The following is a 24,378-nucleotide window of genomic DNA, read 5'->3' as shown; positions in this document are numbered from 1 at the left end:
ATATATACATATATATATCAGTCTTACTTTTTTCATCTATAAAATGGGGATAGTAATTCTATACATCTCATAGGATTGTGTTGTTTTATTTTTTTTTTTTGGTTTATTTTTTAAAATATATTTATTTATTTGGTTGTGCCGGGTCTTAGTTGCGGCATGCGGGATTTTCATTGCCATTTGCGGGATCTTCGTTGTGGTGTGCAGAATCTTCAGTTGCAGCCTGCGGGCTCTCTTAGTTGGAGCATGCGGGATCTAGTTCCCTGACCAGGGATCAAACATGGGCCCCTTGCATTGGGAGTGTGGAGTCTTAACCGCTGGCCCACCAGGGAAGTCCCAGGATTGTGTTGCTTTATAAAGGAAAAAAATAAAGAGAATTTTCATCATACAAAGTGAAAGAGGCTTTCTCAGGAAACAATAGCAACAAAAATAAAGTCGAACATCTGACTGGTCCAGGTAGAGGAAGTTTTTTTCAGTGATGACAGGAGAGGGCTAGGAGGAGGAAAGAGAATCTCTGGAAGACAGCCTCTGTGAGGAGTTGGGGTGTAATTGTTCTTTTCCTCCCCTCCTGGGGGCCCGCAGCCAGAGCTGCTGGATCTGTACACAGTGAACCTGCACCGCATCGAGAAGGACGTGCAGAGGTGTGACCGCAACTACTGGTACTTCACACCCGCCAACCTGGAGAAGCTACGGAACATCATGTGCAGGTGTCCGGGGTGGGTGGAGGGGATGGATCAGTCAGGGATCGGGAGGGGATGGCACAGGTGTGGGCTACAGGGAGCCCATTTAGAATCGCACTCTCTGCAGCTGGCACCATGCCCACCTTGAATCTCATTCCAGCCCATCCTGACAATTATATAACAATCATAGTAATGATAATAATAGAACATTTATTAAGCACCTACTGTATACCAGGCACTGTCCTGAGCCCTTTACTAACATCATTTCACTTGGTCCTCACAACAAGCCTATGAGGTAAGTGTTATCCCCTTTTATAGGTGAGGAAATGGAGGCTCAGAGGGGTACTGCATTGCTCAGGGTCCCTCCAGGTGGGCAGTGGCTGTACGGGAACTCACCCATTTCTCTCGGACTCTAGAATCTCTGCTTTATTTCTTTAAGCCAGGATTTGGGGCTCCTTGTTACTTTTCATTAAATAGTAAATATTTTATTTCTTGATATATGAAAGTAACCCATGCTTATTAAAAACCTGAATCAACCAAAGAAATCAGAAGTCCATAAAGTATAAAGAGAAACTTCTCCTTTTATATCCAGTCATTAATGCCACTCACCTAGAAGAAGAAACTACTGCTAACAGTTTAGTGAATATCCTCCCAAGCCATGTATATGAGATATCTATGTATACACATATATAATAGATAGTATGTTATATAATATACAGTGTTATACTATATAACATATATAATTATCCTTCATATGTAGTATATAATTATATAAATATATAGTATAATATGAATATACACATGTTAATATATTGATATTTATTTAGATAGTAATTAATATTTAATGTAATATAATGCTATATAACTATATAAATATATAGCATGTAATTATACTATATAATATATAGTTATACTATGTAACATATAGTATAATATAATATGAATGCACACATTTTAATTTTTAAAAACTGTTTATCTGCGTTGGGTTACACTATAAACTATTTTTCTACAACTTGCTTTTTACACTCAACAGTGCATCCTGGACTTCTTTACATGCTACTCTAACTCAGGGGTTTGCAAACTACTACTACAGCCCATGGGCCAAATCCATCCTACCACTTGCTTTTGTAAATAAAATTTTTTTTAGAATTTACCTATGCCCATTTGGTTGCGTATTATCTGTGATTGCTTCTGCAGAGTTATGTGGTTGAGAAAGAGAACATATGGCCTACACAGCTGAAAATACTTCTTATCTGGACCTCTCAGAAAAGGATTGCCAAACCCTGTTCAAACCGTTCTTACTAATAGACACCACCTCTTAACTATTCTGTCTTATGGTCTCCCAAGCACTTACTGCCACTCAAAATTTAGTTGATGAGATACAAACATAATTAACTTTAATATAGCATGCTACCTTAAAATTAAATAGTGCTGGGGGGGAAGGAAGGATAGACTGACTTTTACCTAGTTATGGCACCAGGAGAAATCACGGAAGGCCTCACCGTGGTGTGACCTTCAAGATGAATTTTGGCAAAAAGAGAAGACACTGAAGAAATAAATCATTTAGCACTGAAGTTAAGGGCACATACTCTGGAGTGAGGCCACCTGGGTTCAAATCCTGTCTCTACCATTTATTGTTAGGTGTATGACCTGGTGCGTGTCACTTGGTTCTCTGTGCCTCATTACCCTTACCTGTGAAATGGGATAATAACAGTAACTTTTACATATGATTATTTTGAGAATTAAATGATACAGTACATGTATAGTGGACAGAGCATACGGTAAATGCTTAGTAAATATTAGTTATTATTATTAAGGGACAGATGGAAATTCCAGGCAGAGGAAACTGCTGGGACAAAAGCACAGCGGCATGAATGTATGCTTTATTTGTACAAAGGTAAATACCTCTGCAGCTGGAGGGAAAGAAGCACTGGGAAGTGATGTGTGAGACTGTAAAGAGGGATTGGGAGGAAACTATGAACTCCTTGCACCCCCAGTTAAGGAGTATGGACACTGTCCTGTCATGCAGTGGGGTTTTTGAGCATGTAGTGGTCTCCTTGAGCTGAGCTTTAAGAAGGACATCCTGGTGACTGAGCATAGGATGTTTGAAGAGAGTGAGACTGGGGATGGGGATGCAGGCAGGAGGTTGAGGGAGTGGTCCAGGTGAGAGATGGGGACCAAACCAGGATGGAGGTAAAGGAGGAGGGGGTTGGAGAGGCATATTGTGGGGGCCATCACTGGGCATCTTGTGTCTCTCTTGTAGCTACATCTGGCAGCACATTGATATCGGCTATGTCCAGGGTATGTGTGACCTCCTGGCTCCACTGTTGGTCATTCTGGATGACGGTGAGTGTATCCTCCCTGCCCCAGACCTGGGGATGCAGTTTCCTTCCCACTACACAGAAGAGAGGTTAACCTGACTCTGTGACTCCATGGAATGGGTCAGTACAGGTGCTCAGAAGACCTGTCCAGTGAACACATCAAGGTCCTAGTGAAATAAAAAGTTCTCTTATTCCATGTTGACCAACACTTATTTCCAGGTGTCCAACACCCATCCAGGCCTTTGCTAGCCACTGGTTTTATAAACATGAGTGAGAACAAAGGAAAACTCAGACCCAGACAACTTCACTAGTGAATTCTACCGAACACTTAACAATGAATACCAATACTTCATAAACTCTCGTAAAACAGAGAAGAGGGAACACTTCTCAACTCATCCGATAAGGCAGGTCCTTATATGGGGACCCACTGGTACCCTGATACCAACACCAGACAAAGACATCACAAGAAAAGAAAACTGCAGGCCAATATCCTTTATGAAATCAAAGGCAAAAATCCTCAACAAAACACTAGCAAACTAGAATCCATCAATATATAAAAAGGATTATATTTCAAGACCAAATGGGATTTATCCCAGGAATGCCAGGCTGGTTCAGTGTATGAAAATCAATCAGTGTAATTCACTACATTCATAGAATAAAGGACAAAAATCACATGATCATGTCAGTTGACAAAGAGATGCCATCTGACAAAATTCATCAGCCTTTCACGATAAAAACTTCAGCAAACTTGGAATAAAAGAGAACTTCCTCAACGTGATAAAAGGCATCTGTGAAAAACCCACAACTAACATCATACTCAATGGTGAAATACTGAACGCTTCTCACCTAAGATCAAGAGTAAGACAAAGATGCCCGCTTTTGCCACAAAAGGCCCTCGCCTTTACAATTAGGGAAGAAAAAGAAATAAAAGGCATCCAGATTGGAAAGGAAGTAAAACCATGTATATTTGCAGATGACATGATCTTGCCTATAGAAAACCCTAAGGAATCCAAAACACATTAAAACTAATAAACAAGTTCAGCAGGGTTGCAGGATAGAGGACCTATATAAAAGTCAGTTGTATTTCTATACAATTACCATGAATAATCTAAAAATGAAATTAGGAAAGCAATTCCATTTTCAATAGCATCTAAAGGAATAAAATGCTTAGGAATAAATTTAACAGAAGTGCAAGATTTGTACACCAAAAACTATAAAACACTGCTGAAAACAGTGAACCAGAAACACAAAAACTTAGTTATTTTTCTTCCAGTGAGCATGTAATTCTTAATTGATTTGAGTTTGCAAATAGACAAACAGGTAAAAAAAAAAAGAAAGAACAACAAAGAAAAAAAGACGACAAAATTGGATTCTCTGTCATCTCTCACCCAACAGAGAATAGGCTTTCATTATACACCCAACAGAGATCACCAAATAGTCAGACCATAAGAGCAAATCCCCAGTCACTGCTGCCACCAATTCAGATTAACTTATTTAAGGTATACAAGCCAGAAGTGAAAACAAATACATAACATCAGTAGAAAATGAAAAAAAGAACTAGAGGGTCAGAAAAAGTTCTGTTGCCACCGAGGATGTACAGGTAAATTGATTTAATTTGTCTCCATTGGATTAATCCCCTCAAATATCTCAGTGGATGACCTTCAGAACTGATAAAATATAATTTTCAAAAAGTTAATGTGTCTCTCTCATACAAATAAAATAAACACATGACAAAGATTTTATTCAACTTATTAATGAGGAAACCAGTAAGATATGAAAACTGCCTCCAAGAGCATGTGAGAAGCTGGGCATTTTAGCAACATTAAAATAAGATTGCTGCCAGAAGGGACAAATCTGTAGAGACAGAAAATAGACTAGTGGTTGACAGGGACTGCAGGGAGAGGGAAATAGGTGATGACCTCTGATACAGAGAGAGTGTCTTTTGGGGGTGATGAAAATGTTCTGAAATTAGAGATTTTGGTTCACAGAAGTGAATATACTAAAACCAGTGAATTATACATTTAAAAGAGTGGATTTTATGGTACGTAAACCTCAGTAAGGCTGTTTTAAAATGGGAAGTATAGCTCCCAACTCTTCAGAGCTGAGCATAGTGACTTGCTTCCAGAAAGTTCAGTGTAGAAGGGGGTGGGAGGTGAGAGAGAAACTATGCAGTGGGGAAACCTGAAAACACTGCCTCTATCAGGTGGCCAAGGTCATCAACCATCCTCAATCACGTTGATACAGTATACCCTTGATATGATGTGATTAAAATGGCACCTTACCTACGTCTTTCTCCCAGTAACCCATAATTCCAGTCTTATCATGAGAAAAACATCAGATAAATTCCAATAGGGAGGCATCCCGTAGAATACCTGACAAGTATTCTTCATAACTATCAAGGTCATCAAAAACAAGGAAGGCCTGAGGCACTGCCATAGCCAAGAGGAGCCTAGGGAGAGATGACAGTTGTATGTAATGTAGTCCTTGGATGAGTCCTTGGCACAGAAAAAGGACCTAAGATAAAAAAAACTATGGACTTGAGTCAATTATGTATCATCAGTGGGTCATTAATTGTAACAAACGTACCATACTAATGGGAGATGTTAGTAATAGGGGGAATGAGGTGTGGGGTATATGGAAACTCTCTGTACACTCTTCCCAAGTTTTCTGTAAATGTAAACTGTTCTGAAAAATAAAGTCTTTTAAAAAATAAATGAGATCCTACTGTGCCTCTGGAAACCTTCTCATAACTTTCCCCAAAGTTACTAGGTGTTAAGAGAGAAAAAAGGTACTATTTTCAAATAAATTTTTTAAACACTGGGTTGAACAATATAAAAGATTTTTAAAATTACATGACTTCTCAGAGCCTTTTCGTTCTTAATATAGGTAGTGGCTCTCTAAGCAGCATTTCCCAATGTTATTGGACCCTTTCTTTGCATAAGGCCTGCAAACACCCTTCCAATATTAACAATTGATCTTTTTTTTTTTTTTTTTGTGCGGTTCACGGGCCTCTCACTGCTGTGGCCTCTCCTGCTGCGGAGCACAGGCTCCGGACACGCAGGCTCAGCGGCCATGGCTCACGGGCCCAACCGCTCCGCGGCATGTGGGATCTTCCCGGACCGGGGCATGAACCCATGTCCCCTGCATCTGCAGGCGGGCTCTCAACCACTGCGCCACCAGGGAAGCCCAACAATTGCTCTTTTAATACAGTGGTTCCCAGACATGAGAATTTCATGAACCCTGTAGAATTTTTTTTTTCAAAAAGTTTGGGACCAAACATTGTCAACTTTTCATTATAGCAAATAGGGATCTTTAAAACAGAGCATTTTGCTGTCATCATTGTTTCCTAAAATAAAACACTTCAGTACCTCTAAAGGTGGGAAGTATGTAATTAATTGGAGAGTGTTCCTTGAAATGGTATACGTTTATACTCCATTGTCCTTATGTTTCTCATTTGGCTGTGGACTTTGTGAACCAGCTCAGGGCCTCGGACCATCACTTTGGGACCTCGGGTTCCTTGGGCAGTGGCGCAGTTGACTGTTCCTCCTGTGCTCTTCCCGCAGAGGCGCTTGCCTTCAGCTGCTTCACCGAGCTCATGAAGAGGATGAACCAGAACTTCCCCCACGGAGGCGCCATGGACACGCACTTTGCCAACATGAGGTCACTAATCCAGGTAGGACCTTGTGCTTTTCAATAATATAACATTCCAGCTCAGCCCAATGGACCGCAAGCCAACTTAATAGCCCCGCCTTGTTTAACTTGATTCAGTCGCTCAATCCTACTTAACTCAGCCCAGTTGAGTTAAACGAAAAAACTCAATTCAGCTCAACCTTCACTCAACAGCTCAACTCCACTACATTCATTCTCACTGAGCATTTATTTGGTTCAGGCACTGGGGCTACACCGACGAACAAGACATGGCCCTCGCCCTTAAGAGGATGTTTGATTGTATTGGTCCTTTTCTGCAAAGAAATATTTGAGTATATTTCTCTCTCTCTCGCTTTCTCTCTCTCTCACACACACACACACACACACACCTTTTTTGAGATCAATTCATATACCATAAAATTCACCCTTTTAAAATGTTCAATTCAGTGGTTTTTAGAATATTCACGGGTGTGAAATCATCACCACTATCTAATTTCAGAACACTTTCATCACCCCAAAAAGAATCCCCATACCCATTAACGTCAGTCCCTCCCCAGCTCCTGGCAACTACTAATCTACTTTCTGTCTCTATAGATTTATCTATTCTGGACATGTCATATAAATGGAGTCACACAATATGTGGCCTCTTGTGTCTGACTTGTTTCACTTAGCATCATGCTTTCAAGGTCCACCCATGTTATAGCATATATCTGTACATCATTCCTTTTTATTGCCGAATATTCCATTGCATGGATAGACCACATTTTGTTTATCCGTTCATCCACTGATAAACACTTGAGTGGTTCCCACTTTTTTTGCTGTTATGAATAATGCTGTTGTGTACATTCATGTACGAGTTTTTATATGGACATAGGTTTTCATTTCTCTTGGGGATATACCTAGGAGTGGAATTACAGCTGCACCAGTTTGCATTCCCACCAGCAACATATAAGGGTTCCAGTATCTCTTCATCCTCACCAACACTTTGTTGTCTGTCATTTTTATTGTAGCCATCCTAGTGCATGTGAAGTGGTCTCTCATTATGGTTTTGATTTGCATTTTCCTAATTGCTAATGATGCCCATTTGTTGCATCTCTCGTGCTTATTGGCTATTTGCACATCTTCTTTAGAGAAATGATGGGGTTAGGTTGAGCTAGGTTGACTTCCACCTCAAATCCCTTGCCCATTTTTAAACTCCACCTGGTTGTTAAGGGCTGTATGGTATCTGGTGTGAGGATGTAGCATCATTTATTCGGCTGTCCCCTCTAGTCTAGCCTTTGCCCAGGAGACTGATGCCTATCTTTCCTTTCTCTGACAGATCCTGGACTCAGAGCTCTTCGAGTTGATGCATCAGAATGGGGACTACACTCACTTCTACTTCTGCTACCGCTGGTTCCTGCTGGATTTCAAGCGAGGTACAGACTTCAAACTGGAAACTTGTTCTCAGACTCTTTGTAGCAGAATCTCAGGGGAAAAGGTACCAGGGAGGTGAGGCTGGGAGGTGTTGTAACAAAGCCAGTGGAAGAGAGTAATGCCCATTTGTTGAGTTCTGACTATCAGTTCACCCAACGTATCTTGCAGAGACACTATGCAGTAGGTGTTGTCGCAGTCCCCATTTTACAGATGAGGAAGCTAAGACTGAGAAGAACTAAATTCAGAGCTAGGAATAACAAAGCCAGGATCTGAGCCCCACTCTGCCTGCCTAAGCCCAGTTCCCTCCCATTCTATTAAGCTGTTTATCAGAGGCCAAGAACTCTGAAGCCCATAGAGCATCCTTCACACGCGACTTAGAAATGATGTCTGACACAGTGCATTGCTGTCATGCCAATTTGGGGCGATGCTAATAATATCTAACCTGTATGGAGGTGTTTATTAAGGTCCAGGCACTGTGCTGGGCCATTTCTATGTATGATTTCTTCAGTCCTTTATTACTGTTAGTATCACCGCACTTACAGATGAGGAAAGAGAAGGGCTCATGGAGGGGAAGTAACTAGCCCAAGGTCACCTTACTAGTAAGTGATGGGGCCAGGATTCAGACTGAGTTTATTGGCCATAGAAAGCCTTACTTTTCATCATTGCTCCATTCTATCTCTTTATCAGACCCAGAGGCAGCAGCCAGCTCTGCCTGGGTGCAGGGGGAAAAGGAGATACCCCCACTGGTGCTAAAAGAGATGGAGGGAGCAGGGAGAGAGGGGGACCCTGACCAAGGGGCAGGGCAAGGACAGGTCAATGTAAATCAAATCTGCATGTGCCCGGTTCCTCCACTTACAGGATGTCAGAGTTGGAAACTTACAACCCACCTGGTGTGCATAGCCTATTGTACAGAGGGGAAAACTGAGGCTTCTGTCAAATGACAGCGTCCAGGTCTCCTGTCTCCTGGCCTGAGCTCTGTCCACTGCTCCAGGACAGAAGCGCGGACCATGGCTGGCCCGGGATCTTTCCGGAGGGAGGGCAGCACCGTGAGCTCAGTGACTGACCCTTCCCCTGCGCGTGTGTGTTGGTGTCCCGGCAGAACTCATCTATGATGACGTCTTCTCTGTTTGGGAGACCATCTGGGCAGCCAAACACGTGTCGTCCGCCCACTATGTCCTGTTCATCGCGCTGGCGCTGGTGGAGGTCTACCGTGACATCATCTTGGAGAACAACATGGATTTCACAGACATCATCAAATTTTTTAATGGTATCCATATGACCAGGGTCTTATCTGAGGGATGCGGGCTTCTGGAGGGCCCCTTCCTGGGGCCTGGAGAGGGATGGAGGGTCACTGAGACTGATGCACCATGAAGGGGATGGAGGAGGGTTCTCTCCACTTCTTGCAGCTATTTCCAAATGGATGAGTTAACATCTTGTAATGCTGAGTGATCCCTGTGTGTTTTTCTCAGGGATCTGGCAGAAGGGGCCTAGGTGTTGAAATCAGGCTCAGGGAGCATCCCTGGCTCTGCCATTAATCAGCTGTGCCATGGACACGTCACTTCCCCTCTCTCTAAACATCTGCTTCCTCATCTGGGAAATGGAGTAACAGTGTCTTCTTCAGAAGGTTGACGTGTGTAGGGAAAGCAGATACAGGAAAGCAGTTGAAATGGCGTGAAAAAGGCACAGTCTTTGAAATCAAACAGAGATGGATTCTGATCCCAGCCTTGCCACCTGGGAGCTGTGTGACTTGGGCAAGTGACTTTATGTCTCTGGGCTTCAGAGTCCTTGGGGATAAAATGGTACTAACACCTCCCTCACGGAGATGTCAGGAAGATTCAATGAGACCACAAGGATATAAAGCCCATCAGTCAGATGGTACTTGGCTCATAGCTGTTACTATGAATAGAAGCTGTTGCTACTATCAATATTATCACTATTAAAACATTATCTTAAACTAAGGAAGGTTTTGGAAAAAGCAAAAGAAGAAAAAAGCCACCTGTGATGACCTTACACTGGAAACATTATTAGTTTTCTTTAAAGAAGCTTTTTTATTTTGGAATAATTTTAGATTCAGAGAAAAGTTGCAAAGATAGTACAGAGAGTTCCCAATACCCTTCACCCAGCTGCCCCTAATGTTAATATGTTACCTGATCCTAGTACATTTGTAGAACAAAGCAATTAATATTGACATATTATTATCAACTAAACAACAGACTGACTTGATTTCACTTGGTTTTTAACTAATGTCCTTTTTCTGCTCCAGGATCCAGTCCAGGAAACCACGCTGTACTTAGTGGGTTCATTTTTTAAAAAATGTTTCTTCCATCTAGTCTTTCCCAAAGTAATGGATATTTTTATGTTGTTACCATTTCAGAATCCAGTTGTATCTAGGGTTTTTTCCGCTTAATGTTTTAAAAACCATCTTCTATATAATCATTTTTTAAGACAGCAGAATATACCTCAAGTGACTGTTCATAACTTACTGAACCGTCCCTTCTGATTGGGCATCTAGGTTGTTTTCGGTTTGAGGGTGTGATTGAGAACCCAAAGCAATTCCTGTCTTAGCGTGGAGGTTCTCAAACTTTCTCAGTTCATGGCACCCCTGATGTCTCCGTAAAGTTTTCGTGGCACTCGGACCAAAAGTTCCATTCACTAACTAGTTAGGTCCAAACCACCTAATAAGTATATCTCTCCTAACAACTTAGTAGCCATTTGAAAAAATAATACGTGTACGTCAAAAGAAAATCGTATTTTTATTTTATATTTAAATAAGTACAGTTACTGGGACTTCCCTGGCGGTCCAGTGGTTAAGACTCCGTGCTCCTGATGCAAGGGACATGGGTTCAATCCCTGGTCAGGGAACTAAGATCCCACACGCCACACGGCGTGGCCAAAATAAATAAAAATAAATAAATAAGTACAGTTACTAATGGGTGTGTTCACCTGTTGGGCTTTGCACAACTTCTCAAACCTTGGAATCATTTTGAACCCCACCACCTTCATTTCCTGTTCCACAGTGATTTTCACATGATAGTTGCTTTTATCACGGCAACTGCTTGCTGAAAACCTAGTTCTTGCAAAGCTAGAAAGCCGTTAATAGGAATGTCATGAAATTTGCAAACTCACTTGCATTAGCAGTTTATGTGGTGTTCAGTAGATGTGGAAGATAGCTGTATTTCCCTCAAAGTTTCCATGTGTTCACTGTGGCACCCTGGGATTCCTCAGCACCCAGTTTGGGAACCATGGTGTTGGTGTTTTCTGTTTGTTTTTCTTCTACCAAATCATTTCTTTCTTTCTTGTTTTGTTTTGTTTTTCTGAGGTTTTTTTTTAATGTTACTTATCCCTATTTTTATTTGTTTTTATTTCAACTTTTATTTATTTATTTATTTACTTGCCTGTGTTGGGTCTTAGTTGCCGAACGCAGGATCTTCGTTGCGGCATGCAGGATCTTTCATTGCAGCATGCGGGCTTCTCTCTAGCTGTGGCATGCAGGTTGTCTCTCTCTAGTTGTGGCGCACAGGCTCCAGAGCGCGTGGGCTCTGTAGTTTGCAGCATGTGGGCTCAGTAGTTGTGGCACGCAGGCTTAGTTGCCCCGTGGCATGTGGGATCTTAGTTCCCTGACCAGGATTCAAACCCACGTCCCCTGCACTGGAAGGTGGGGACTACCACTGGACCACCAGGGAAGTCCCCAGATGAGTTCTTTATGATAAATGTCTAAGTTTGGGATTATTCTACTTTGAAGAGCTGATCATTTTGTGTCACTCTCGACAAAGTGATTACTGGTCCTTTCTCCCCTCCCCTCCCCCTCTCCTTCTGTTGCTTCCTTCCTTCTCTACTTCTAAGCATCTACCATGTGCCTGGCATTGCTTTCTTAAAAGGTGTCCAGTCATTATGTTTGTAGGAGGGTGGTGGGAGGACCTAATTTTTTTTTTAAACACACACACAGAGTCAGCTTCGTCTCGTTTGATCTCACAGTAACCTTGTGAAGTAGGTACTGTTATGGTTCCCATTTTACAGATGAGAAAACCGAGGTCTGGACATGCAGGCCTTCCCCAAAGTCTCTGCTTCCAGAACTGCTCTGGGGGTGATGCCAGATGATGATGATGATGATGGGGATGCCCCAGAGACCTCTCTGGGCACTGAAAGTGCGTCCCAAGGATGGACACAGAAGGAGGCTCATGAGATTTTACTTCCGCTCTTTCAGAAATGGCCGAGCGACACAACACCAAACAGGTCCTGAAGCTGGCCCGGGACCTCGTGTACAAGGTGCAGACCCTGATTGAGAACAAGTGAGGACCATGTCACCCAGGCAGCGTCACCCAAGCCTCTGCCCACCTGCCTGTCCTGCCTGCTTCTCCTCCTGGCCGCCCAGGGAGCAAGGTCCTGACATCTGTTCCCGAGCATGGACCTCTGTGCAAAGAGAAAGTACCCCAACTTTGGCCACCAGGCAGGTGGGATCGAGGGATTGCCCCTTCAGTTCAGCCTTACGTTTTTCTGTTTGACCAAAGATTGCCCAAGTCTGGGATTTCTCCCTTGTGGGAGTTGGGAGTTGTTGGTGTGCGGCGGGAACGTCTTCGTTCGTGGTCCCCAGAATGGTCTCCTCCCTCTTCTCTCCCATCCCTCCAACTGTCTTGTCGGATGAGACTTGGGGAGGGAACTTTTTGGAAACTGGTATAGGAGAGGTCTGTGGGGCTACCTCTGTACTTTGAAAGGGGCCTTTGGAGATGTTCCAGAACGTGGCTGGAAGGTTGGCCTGGAGCAGAGCACTGTTGACATCTAATGCTTTTTTGAGGGATGCTGCCCTGTGCACTGTTGGAATTTGAGCAGCATCCCTGGCCTCTACCTACTACATGCCAGTAGCACCCTCCTCCCCAACCCCTTGTGACATCCCGGAGCACCTCCAGACATTGCCAAATAGCCCCATTTGAGAACCACTGGCTTGGAGGAGGGGCTACAAGTGTATCTCCCTCTCCACTTTCTTTGTACCTGAGCCGCCTATATCCTGAGACTTCTTCCGTTTAGAAAAGGCACATGGGGTCCTTTGCACATCTCTCTTGGGGTCCGGGATTTCAACCGTTGTATATTTCTCATTTTTTCTCCTCCACCTGGCCCAGGAGAGACTTTTTTCTTCTTTTAAAGAAAGACGTCTGCCTGTGAGAAGTGTCTGTAAGCATGAGATAGGCCTCTTCCGGGTCCTGCTCAGGGGCACCCGGGACAGGGCAGAGTCCACATCCCCTTCCTCTCTTCCTAGGGAGGACCTCGCCTCTCCTTCCGTACATCGGGTCTGATGTTCCAGAAGCTTGGAAGATGTGTGTTGGTGCAAGCCACTTGTTTAGGGAGGCTGGCTTTTCTCTAAGTGCCCTTGCTCACTCAGGACAAAGGAGGGAAAGGAGGACAGAGGTTGGCCCAGGTAGGGTATGGCGGGTGTTTTCCTTGGGAAAGAAACATCAGCTGATGAACTGGTGCCAGGGTCACAGAGCAGACTGGAAATGGTCCCCTCCATGTCTTCACACAGAAGGTCACCAATCCCCAAACAGACCCTAAGCAAGCTAGTTTACCTGCCTACCTGTCCTCCCAAGAGAGTGGTCCTGCCAGCCCTTCTCTTCCGAGAGTGTACGAGAGTCGTCGGGAGAAACAGTGAGAGTTGGGGAGGGATGCTCGTCCCAAGAATGGCAGGTAGGATTTTGGAGAGGGTAGGAGACTCATCAAGCACTTTGAAGCATTCGCAGAGAGAGTGCATTAGTCCTTCCGTCCTGAGGAAACCAGGAAGGGGAGCAATCCCTGCCTGGCGTGCTTGTGAAGGCACTTCCCTTGGACCCAGACTTTAGGTTGCACTGAACTTCCGCCTGAGTATGGTCTCCTGGGCAGGATGGATGAGACTAGATGGCCCTCGCTTCCAAAGAACGCTCCGTGAGAAATGCATCTCCTCGCCCTAGTCCCCCACCTTCCCAAGATGGGAGAAAATGTATGAAAGTTCCCTCCAGATAAAAGTTTATATTGCCATTCAACTGTTCACTACAGAGGATGTTATTTTAGCAAGACCCAGGTCCTAGACCTTCCGATTCTTATTTATTTTTTGACAGACTAGTCTGAAAGTACAGCACAAAATCTCTTCTCTGCCTTCTCTCGTGGTGTTCCAGAGAGCGTCGTGGTTGTGATTTGGAATAACTCCTGTTTATTCGGCTTACTGTGTTTATTTGGATCTTTGTACGTTGTGTGTGTCCTTGTGTCCCTGAATCGTATGCGTGCGAGTCGTTTTATCTATGGAGTGCCCTCCTTTTCTCAGTGTTGCCAACGTATCTTGTTACAGTTTACTACAGAGTTGTGTCTATATATAGAGAAAATATATATAAACAGAAACATGGGAACCTGGGTTCTTTTTTGTTTCTTTGTTTGGGGATTTTCTTTTTAATTTGAAAGAAAGAAATGCTTGCTTCTGAAGACTGTGTCCTCATACCCCACCCTCCACCCCACCTCAGTGACCCAGACACAGAGAGGGATGTATTCTTATGATAGCTCCCTGGTCTTTCCCCTGAAAGTTCAAGGCTGGTGAATCTCATCTCATCCTTTGTATCAGTTAGCTGTTACCACAAGTAATGCTGTGTAGCAAACCACCCCAAATCTTAGTGGCTTCAAACAGCCATTTATTTAGCTTGTGATGATTCTGTAGGTCAACAATATGAGCTGGGTTCAGCTGGGTGGTTCTTCTGGTCTCAGCTCGACTTCTTTGTGTGTCTCTGATCAGCTGATGGCCAGCCAGGCAACTCTGCTTTTGACAATTGGCCAGCGGTTGGCTAGGATAATGGGAGAAACTGGGCCATGTATCTCTCATCCTCCATTAGGCTAGCTCAGGCTTGTTTACATGGCCATGATGGCAGTTTCTAAGAGAGCAAACAGAAGTGTGCAATGCCTCTTGAGACCTAGGATTGGAATTGGCATAAAGTTATTTCTACTATATTCTTTTGGTCAAAGAAGTCATATGGCTGAGCTCAGATTGAAAGGATGGAGAAATAGATTCCACCAGTTGATGGGAGGTTTTGAAAAGTGACAATGAAAAGGGCTGTAAATACAGGTATGGAAATAATTGAGTATTTTTGCAAACAGTCTACCATGTATCCCAAGGTCCATGCACAGGAGGGGTCCCAAGATGGTCAGCCATTGGACTCAAGAGTATACCTCTAAGTTGATGCCCCACTGTGTCCCCACTGCTGAGCTAGCTCCTCTCTCGCCCCCAGTGTTCCCATAGACCATCAACTTATCTCCTCAGTATCTATGATTCCCACTCACGGCTGCCGTTCTGAACCACAGTCTTTGGGCAATGGAGACCTCACATGGATCTCCACCCCCAGCAGCCGCTAACCATGCACCAAGGGAAACTTCTGGTTTTCCGCTGCAGAAGCAAAGCTTGATTTAATCTAATGAGTACCCATCAAAACTTCAGGTTTTCTATAGAAAAAGTTAGTTTCCAAGCAAGCCAGCAAAGTAAAGGAGTTTCAGGTGGCATTGGTGGCCTGGCTGAGCCCAAGTCACCACTTTCTTGGAAGATTGCCAGCAGAGGTAAGTCTGAAGCCACACAGCAGCGGGAAGGTGGGGACTTGTCTTTTGCTGGCCCACATGGGGCTCTCTTAGTGGGAAGGTCTGCTTCTTCCTGGGAGAAGCTTCTGAGAGCAAAGACTGGTCCTGATGTTCTGACCATCCTTTGAAGCCACTGGTCTCATTTCCCCAACTCCAGCCATAGCTTGGTACACGTGGCCCTCCTCCTGGAGGACCCCACTATTCTTGCAGCTGCCTGGCACCACCAGACCTGGGTACCACCAGCATACCTGTTATGTGTGTACAAATGTACAGTTACATGCACTATTGACTTACGGTAAAGGATGATGTATTTTGTGGGAAAAAAATCCTAAGAGAATGTTTTGCTTCTGTAAAGGTTTTCCTAAACACATGCATTTGCACCTTGCATAGATGTGAGAAGATGAGTCTTGGGCCACTAGGCACGTTTTCGTGACTCGAAGCAGGAATGGAGAAGGGGTCTTTGCTGCCATGCGTACGGCACACACAGTTGTCACTGTGGCCCCTCCTCCCCCCTTTTTCTTCTTCTTCCTCCGCCGCCTCCTCCATCTTTTCCTCCATTTCTTTATCTTCTCCTTCCCCCGTCCCTCCGATTCCTCTCCTCTGCCCCTTCTGCCTCCTTTCCTTGTAGCCATGGGCGTGTGGACACTGTCCGTCACCGTGTCTTCTGACTGAATGTTGCTGTTCCCGTTCAGAACACTGCTGGGTTTAAACCCTCACATTCCATTTTCTTTTCACCTCGAGCTTTCCATTTGGCTTGTGGGAGAGGCCATGGGGCAACTGAGAAGCACTTAATGCAAAGAGTTTGGGAGGCCCCGACCATCCCATTTCAGAACGGCTGCAACCATTTATGCCATCCTGTTTCATCTTCCTTCTTATCCCTCCCTCCTTCTCTCCCAGGCCTGAGGTCCCAGCAGCCCATCAGAGAAAGGAGGTGAGGGTACAGTCAAGGGCAGTGGGAGGAAGTGGTTTAGATTTCTTTCCTTTTCAACAGATACTCAAGTTTGAGAGACATTAGATCCATCAATCAATGAGTCTTCTCCCCAGGTTTTATGACAGCATCAAACTCAAGTCACCTGCAGTCCACCTTTATGATTTGGACCATATCTGTGTACCATCTGTACTATTATACCTTTACTAGTCTTCTTTTTTCTTTTTACTTTTCGGCCACACCGTGTTGCATGTGGGGTCTTAGTTCCCCGATCAGGGAGCGAACCTGCACTCCCTGCAGTGGAAGTGCGGAATCTTAACCACTGGACCGCCAGGGCAAGTCCCTTTACTAGTTTTCTTTAAATCAACTCATTTTTTAAAACCTCAAACTTATGGCAAGCCAGAATCATTTGCATAAACAGAAGATGGTTGTAAAAATAAATCTTATTTTGCCAAAATACTATTTCCCACCAAAGGCTTTCTGAAGCTTGCTCTCTTGCCGTTAAGAAGAGATGCGCTAAGGGTTTGAGAGGTTAAAGACGTGCTAGCACCAGACGAGCCTTTCTTCTTGGAGGACTTCAAGGAGGATTGAAGTGGGAGTGACTTTCTCACCACACCAACTAAAATCAGGTCCTATATCTTTATCCACGTGCTTGGGGAGGGATGACTTAGGATCCCAACTCTGCCACTTCCTGGCTGTGTGGCTTTGGGCAAGTGACCTTGCCTCTCTGAGCCTTGGTTTTCATTTCTGTGAACTGGGGGTAATAATGCCTCCCTTGGGTCTGGATTCAGTCCTGGCCCCCCTCTTTCCACTGGGACCCTCTGCCCCTAGCATCACTGGGGATGAGTTCCTGGTTGGGACCTCAGTTTCCCTGAGTTCCCATCATCTGTCTTGCTCAGGTTCTCAGGTGAATCTTTGACACAGCTCCTGAAGGAGAACTGGGGAAGGGATGAGCTCTGAGCCCTCTGGGGCTATGACAGAGCAACTGGAGTTGGGTGTGGCGAGGCCATCAGTTCTTGGCAGGAGCAAAACCCACTCTGACTCTGCCGTTTGCATCGGGTTCTGCTGAGTCAGGGAAGGGCTCTCGGGTCTCTGTACTGCTGGCTTTTAAGCTGCTAGACACATTGAGAGCTTGAGCCCAGGACAGGTATAGACTCTAGAAGGAGCACAGTTTGATCCTTTTTGAAGTTCCAGCTTGCCAATCCGTTGCTAAGTCAACCTAGTAGAACTCAAACGACCTACAGACCGATGCCGTTCCCTAGGGACTTTCCATTACATCGGGGTGCTGGGCAGGAATCCTCCAGTATCTTCCTGGCTTGCTTTATTCAGTCTTGTGGGCACAGTGATTTCCAGCCTCGGCAGGTAAAGGGCTCCTGCAAACAAAGAATACCTCGTATTATGCTGAACAGAAAATAAGACATCCCTCTGTCTCTTGTCAAATAAAGACAGTGTCTGTGTAAATGCTTCTGCTTCATAGGCTGCAGATTTGCTCCCTTTGGCATTGCTGAAATTGTTGAAGGAGAAAATTAAGGAACTTGGGAGCTACTGTAAGGTTATTACATAGAGGAGGCAGCTCATCCCTAGCGCAGGTGGGTGACCTGAAGCTGAGTTTGGGCTTCTTCTTGGCGGCATCTACTTGCTGCTTTTTGCACTGGGATGCTGCCTGGGCCTCCTGGAATCTTCCCACAGAAGCCTGACTCACATCAGAGTGCTGATGACACTTGAAACATACCACTGGTCTTCGAGTCCGTTTGGATACCATGTGGTGGCTTCCTAGGTTTTCTATTACTTTATTCCATTATTCTGTTACTTTTTAAAGTAATTATTGTCCTTATTGTTTTTTTCTGAAAGACAAATGCAAGCTGCATTCTCTGTGGTTTGTGTGTTTTCAAAATAATAGAATTGCTCTAATAATATAATATTGTTATTTACAGATGTTCTTAGTTGAACATTTAAAACCAAAAGAGTTTGGTGAGCTGGGTCGGGGCAGAGATCACAAATTCAGGTGTTATTTTGCCTCCATCACAGAGTCTGACAGACCTGGATTCAAATCCCAGCTCTGCCACTGATCAGCTGTGTGACTTTGGGCAAGTGACTTTGTCTCTCTGAGCTTCAGTTTTCACTTTTGTGAAATGCAGATAATAAAGCTTCCCTTAAAGAGAGAGTTTGGTATCAAATGTTTTTGCTTGCCTGGCATCCTTGCCCCATTCTAGGACCAGCAACTTCTCCCGTCTTCTGGGGAAATGTATCTCCTACGTTATAACTATAGTTATAGTCTATTGAGCTTGCTGACAAGCCCCTCCCCCCAAGGTGGGCACATGACTCAGTTCTGGCCAATCAGATTCCATCCCTGGGAAGAGAGCGGTTCACTCTTTCTTCTGGGCAGTCTAACTAGAGGGGTACCAGCCTGGAGCTGCCTGTGACTATGTCTCTTGCAGGTAGCGGAGCAGGCATGGCTGCATCCAGCTACTCAAGTGAAGTCTTTAGAGCTCCATCTTTGTCTATCTGGTGGTTCCACTCTTGTCCATGTTGGCTTATACAGGTCCCATGCCCATCTCTGAACCAATCATTCTGACTGGGTTTGACTGGCCAGAAGGACTCATTTGTCCATCCTAAAGCCTGGGGTGGTCAGAGAGTTGCTGAGGGTCATTCCCCAAGGGAAGATTAGGGCGCTCTTCCCAAAGAAGGGCAATGGGTCTTGATAAGCAAAGGCAACGGACTGACTCCATCCCTGGCAGAGAGAGCAATGTGTACAAAGGGGTGGAGCTGTGAAGAGACCTACTGTGAGCTCAGAATTCAGTGTGGCTGGAGGGAGAGGCGCAGGGTTGGGTGAATGACAAGAAAGAAGCTGGAGAGAGAGGTTCGGACTGGATTGTGAGGGGCCTCATGTTCCCCAAATAACAGTGAAGTTTCCACATCAGTGGGATTGTCCATGGAGGGGTGAGATAGGTCCTTACTGCCTGACACCCCCTCAATCCCCACCCCAGCACTGGACCAACTCTCATCTATAAGGGGCACTCACTAGATGTTTGATGGGAAAATGAAAAATTTTCAAATTCTCCAAGAGGAGGAGTTATAAAAAGGGAAGGATATTTTTATTTTATTCTCTCATAGAGAGAGAATATGCACACACTTATTAAAAGATGTAGTATTTGAGTGGTGACCACGGATTCAGAATTGCCCCAGGCACTTTGCATGAATAGATTTATCCTCACCACAGTCCTGTGAGATAGGGATTATAATAATTATAGCTAAAGTTTATTGAATACTAGTGCCTAACATCATGCTAAGGGCTTTATTTATACACAGCATCTTAAGTTAATTCTCATAACAACCCTATGAGGTAGGCATTATTTCACACACACTCCCATCTTACAGAAGTATACACCGAGGCCCAGAGAAGTGAAGTGTCTTGTCTGAGGTCACACAGCAAGGAAGCAGCAGAGGTGGGATTTGAACCTGGGTGCATGGTGATTTCATACAACTGTTGCATGGGCTCTTTTTGCTCCTCCTGAGATATTTTTATTTGCTCATTTCTGGCACAAGGATGATGCTCTCAGTGTCACTGGAGAAGAGGATGGTCCTCTGCTGGACCTCGGTCACGTGGAGCCACCTGAACATGGGCAGGAGGCTAGCCAGGACTGTGTGGAAGATGGCAGTCACACAGCCCCAGCCCAGCTGGCACTGACCACCGTGGTACACAGAGGAAGCTAAGCAGGCTTCCTTGGCAAATGGGGAGGCCAAGCTGATCGGGAAAACCAGCAGGCCCACAATGGTGGCGATGGCTAGAAACAGCAGCAAGGAAAACCAGTGTGTCAGTCAAGGGGCTCTGGGCTGCCTTTCCATCCCAGGACTCACTCGTCCACCCTCCTATCCCCCCACCCATCCATCCATCCACTCACTTATTTATTGGTTCATCTATCCTTTTATCCACCTATCACTCAGCTTAGCCTTCCACCCATCTGTCCATCTACTCACCCATCCACTCATTCTCTCCATTCCTACACCTACCTATCTATTCACTCATCCATCCAGCCATCCAGCCATCCACCCACTTAGCCACCTGCCTTCCACCAATTCATCCACCCATCCATCTATCCATATTCCAGTCTACCCATTTTCCCCATCCTTCCATCCATCTATCTATTCATCCATTCTTCCAGTAATATGTTTATTGATGCATCCATCAGCTCATCTACCTACTCACCCACCCTACTCCATCCATTCACCAACCCATCCATCCAGCCATGCACTCATTCATCAAAACTGTTAGGCACTCTGTCAAAGGTACTAATGGTTCGAAGAAAATGAACCGGACACCTCCGCACCTAGAAGGCACTCCCCGTGCAGGAGAGTCACGTGACCTGCAGCCACCCTTCAGCCACTCTCGTCCACTTGAAGTTCCCTGCACATGCCTTGCTCTTTTCTCTATACCTTTGCCCGTGATGTTCCCATTACCTGAAACACCCTTCTACATTTGGTTAACTCCCACTCATCCTTCCAGATTCATCTCGGTGATGCCTCCTCAAGGAAGCCTTCCTTAACACCTTCCACACACTGGGTCTGGTACCTCTTGGAGTTTTTCTTTGCATCCTGTGCTCATCCTCTTGTGCCAAATATCCACTGAGTTATAACTGCCTAATACACCCCACCCCCAGTAGACACTGGAGGACAAGGACTGTATCTCCATCCATTGATTCAACAAATATTTAATGAGCAACTATTATGTGCAAAGTACCGTGTTAGATGCTGGTGATATCAAGGCAGACATGTCCTTGCCCTCATGGAGCTGATGTTCTAGTGGAGAGAGATGCACAATAATCAAGCAGGCAGATAAGATACTATCAAGCAGGCAGGTAAGTGCTATGAAAAATGGAAAGCAAGGTAAGAGGAAGGAGACTCTAAGGAGAGGGAAGCTCCCTTACCTTGAGGTCATGGAAGACCCCACTGAGGCGGTGATATTTGCGCAAAGCCCTTAATGATGTGGGAGGAGCAAGATGTGAAGATCTGAGAAGAGAGAATTCCAGGCAGAGGGAACAAGCCTGGTTTTCATGAGCAACAGAAAGCAAGCCAGTTTGGCCGGAGCATGCTGAGCCTGGCGGAGCAGGTAAGAGGTGAGGTCAGTGAGCGAATGAGGGCTTCATCTGTGGAGCCTCATCGGTAACAGGAAGTCATTGGTGCGGATAAGCCAGTCCGAGTGGCATGGTCTGATTTCAGCTTTAACAGGACCCACTTGGCCAGAGTGTGGCAAACAGACTCTAGGGGGCAAGGGTGGCAGCAGGGAGACGTGTGAGGTGGTCACCTCTAAACCAGGTGAGAGATGGTGGAGAATTAATTGGATGAAGGTTCAGTCAAGACCTGAGCTAGATCATCCCAAGCCGATGTGTAAATTAGAGAAAAGCAGATGCAGCCGGGCAGTTTTCACAGCTTAGGGATTGGAGCATGGTTAGATTTCAGCAGCTCTCAGCCCTCAGCTGGATGCCCTTGTGCAGTGCACAACCTGCCCAACTGTATGTGATGGTCCTGGTAAAAAGGATGCAAAGTGGATGGATGGGAGAGAAACAAAGGAGGACAGACTATTAAGACTGGGTTTGGATAAGGGCAAGAGAGGGTGATGTTAAAGATACCATTCCCTACCTCCAACTTCTGGCTTGTTAAAGGACCTGGAATAGTCTACAATCCTAGGGTTTATCTCTGAGATTCAACTAGGAGGCAAGACTCTGCTTACAGGCTCATTCATCCATCCATCCATCCATCCATTCATTCATTCATTCCACAAACATGTCTGGACCACATATGTGATAGAAGATTTACCTGCCACTGCCTGCACCCCTGGCATTGGGCCGCTGCCCCTCCTTGGGCACAGCCCTTTGGGGGCTAAGGCCCAGGACAGGAAGAGAATTGCACTGAAGGCCAATAGGAGTCAACCTCCAAGGAGCATCACAGCTGAGACCTGCCAGGAAGAGAAAGGAGGGAGGGTGGGTGTTGTCTGGGGTGGGGGCAGTCTCTGCTCTCTCTGCTTAACTGATCAGCTACTGAGTCCTCAAAAATCCCACAAGATCTGTGCTATTATCATCCCTGTTTTACATATAAACAAACAGAGGTATAAGGAATTGGAGTCATTTCTCTCAGAGCACACAGCTACTTAAGAGGTAGAGTCAGAATTAAGAGCTAGATCTACAACCACTATACCCTCCCTTTATTGAGTACCTGCTATACAGCAGAGTCACCAAGAGAGGCACCTTTGTAATCGGTTTTGAAGGCTGTGTAATCTTCCTTAGAGGTGCTGAACTGGGAGTCCCAACCCATTGTGCCCATTGTTGAATTTGGCAATTTGCAGTGACTTTCAACACCTTAGCTGTGGTTTTCAAACCTAGCAGCGCTTAGATAGAGGATGACCAGGTAGGTGTGTACAGGTTGTGCACTGCACAACTCCAGGAGATGCGTTTGGGATTCATCACAGAAATGCATATTGACTACAGTACTTTTCCAGCAGATGGCAGTATAGTGTCCTGAAGAAGGGGCACCCTTTTCCTAATTTGTACAAAGGCACTGCATGCTGGCAGCTGCTTTCAGGATCATCCTGGGTGTTTGCTAAAATGCGGATAGCCAGACCCCACCCCGCACCTACCGAGTCAGAGGTTAGAAGGAAGGTGGGCAGAAATTGGCTTTTTTTTTTTTTTTTTTTATTCTGATGGGTTTAAGAGTGCCCCACCGCCAGGTCCCAGTGAATGGATGAGACCACGCCTCACCTTCCAGGCAAAGTCAGGAATATCATCCGGGGACCTGAAGGTCCCACAGCTCTGGTTCCAGCTGTTACCCTGAGGCCAGGAGCAGTAGGTGAGGACACCAAAGGAGAAAGTGGTGGTCTGGAACCAGGCAGGAGAGATGAGGCTGAGGGCTGAGACGCAGGTTAGGGAAAGCCCCAGAGTTGCCCACACGCTGCCCATCATCAGGGAATGTCAGTGACCTAGAGGTCAAGGGACAAGATTAGTGGAAAGAGAGAAACAGGGGCTGGCAAAGGTGTCCCCCGCTCCCCGGCCAGCCAGGGATCTGGTCCTGTCTTCAGATCACAGGTCATTAGCCTCCCTTTGGCCTGGGATGCACTTGGAGGTGTTAATAACTGGGGTGAGGGTGGGTCTTTTCCCTAACAAGTTCTGGAAGTCGAAACTCCAAATTTTAGGATGAATGTTAGTGCTTAAACAGACCTTGGAGCACAACCAGTCCTCGGGAAATGATCATCACTGGTCCATGTGAGCCCCCTTCTCGTGTTTCATTCATTCATTCATTTATTCCTTCATTCATTCGCTCTGCCCATCAAGGCTTGCACTTTCCAAAAGGTCTGCTTCTAACCCTGCCCATCAGCTATCTCCTCTCAATCCCTAACCATTATTTCATGTGTATCTTTTTGTATGGAGGTATTTTTGCAAAATCAATATTGTTCAGTATATGTGTATTTTTCATGTATGTAAATGGCATTGTTTTATATATTGCTGTTTCATGTGGTGCCACATATGACCCTTGAGGGATAGTCAGGTGGCACCTGAACCCAGCCTTCAATGCCAAGAGTTATTTAGTTTTCAATTCTCCTTCAATCCTTCTCTTTACACCAAGGAGAAAAATGTCTATTGGAGCTAAAGGGTCTTAGTCATCTCCCAAGCATCTGTCAATCTCCTCTTTTTAAACGACAGGGAGCCCTGAGCAAGCAGTGGGGTCTAGTGAGATTTTGGGGATGTAGCTGGATTTTCCTTGTATTTGTTGTGGTGTTTTTGTTCTATTTTTTGGCATGATACTGGTTATCCACTTTAAACTAAAA

General features: G+C 45.1%; 2 protein-coding genes across 5 annotated transcripts in view; one reads left to right on the top strand and one right to left on the bottom strand.

Moving 5' to 3' along the window:
* Positions 1–12,352, top strand: part of SGSM1 (small G protein signaling modulator 1) — a 54,245-nt gene extending 41,893 nt beyond the window's left edge. For all 4 annotated transcript variants that reach the window (XM_065889393.1, XM_065889391.1, XM_065889392.1 and 1 more), the window contains 6 exons: positions 580–704; positions 2,941–3,023; positions 6,562–6,671; positions 7,965–8,061; positions 9,159–9,326; positions 12,264–12,352. In XM_065889393.1, the coding sequence (XP_065745465.1) occupies positions 580–704; positions 2,941–3,023; positions 6,562–6,671; positions 7,965–8,061; positions 9,159–9,326; positions 12,264–12,352 (672 nt within the window). The remainder of the gene's footprint in view (positions 1–579; positions 705–2,940; positions 3,024–6,561; positions 6,672–7,964; positions 8,062–9,158; positions 9,327–12,263) is intronic.
* Positions 12,353–20,084: 7,732 nt separating this feature from the next.
* Positions 20,085–23,515, bottom strand: LHFPL7 (LHFPL tetraspan subfamily member 7). The gene is given in 3 exon segments (XM_065890560.1): positions 20,085–20,347; positions 22,377–22,515; positions 23,315–23,515. Coding segments are annotated over 3 exon segments (603 nt in total).
* Between the last annotated feature and the right edge of the window lie 863 nt (positions 23,516–24,378).

Source organism: Phocoena phocoena, chromosome 13, assembly GCF_963924675.1.
Source record: "Phocoena phocoena chromosome 13, mPhoPho1.1, whole genome shotgun sequence".
NCBI lineage: Eukaryota > Metazoa > Chordata > Mammalia > Artiodactyla > Phocoenidae > Phocoena > Phocoena phocoena.
The sequence above is the reverse complement of the archived record's forward strand: the minus strand, read 5'-3'. Positions and strand labels throughout refer to the sequence as shown.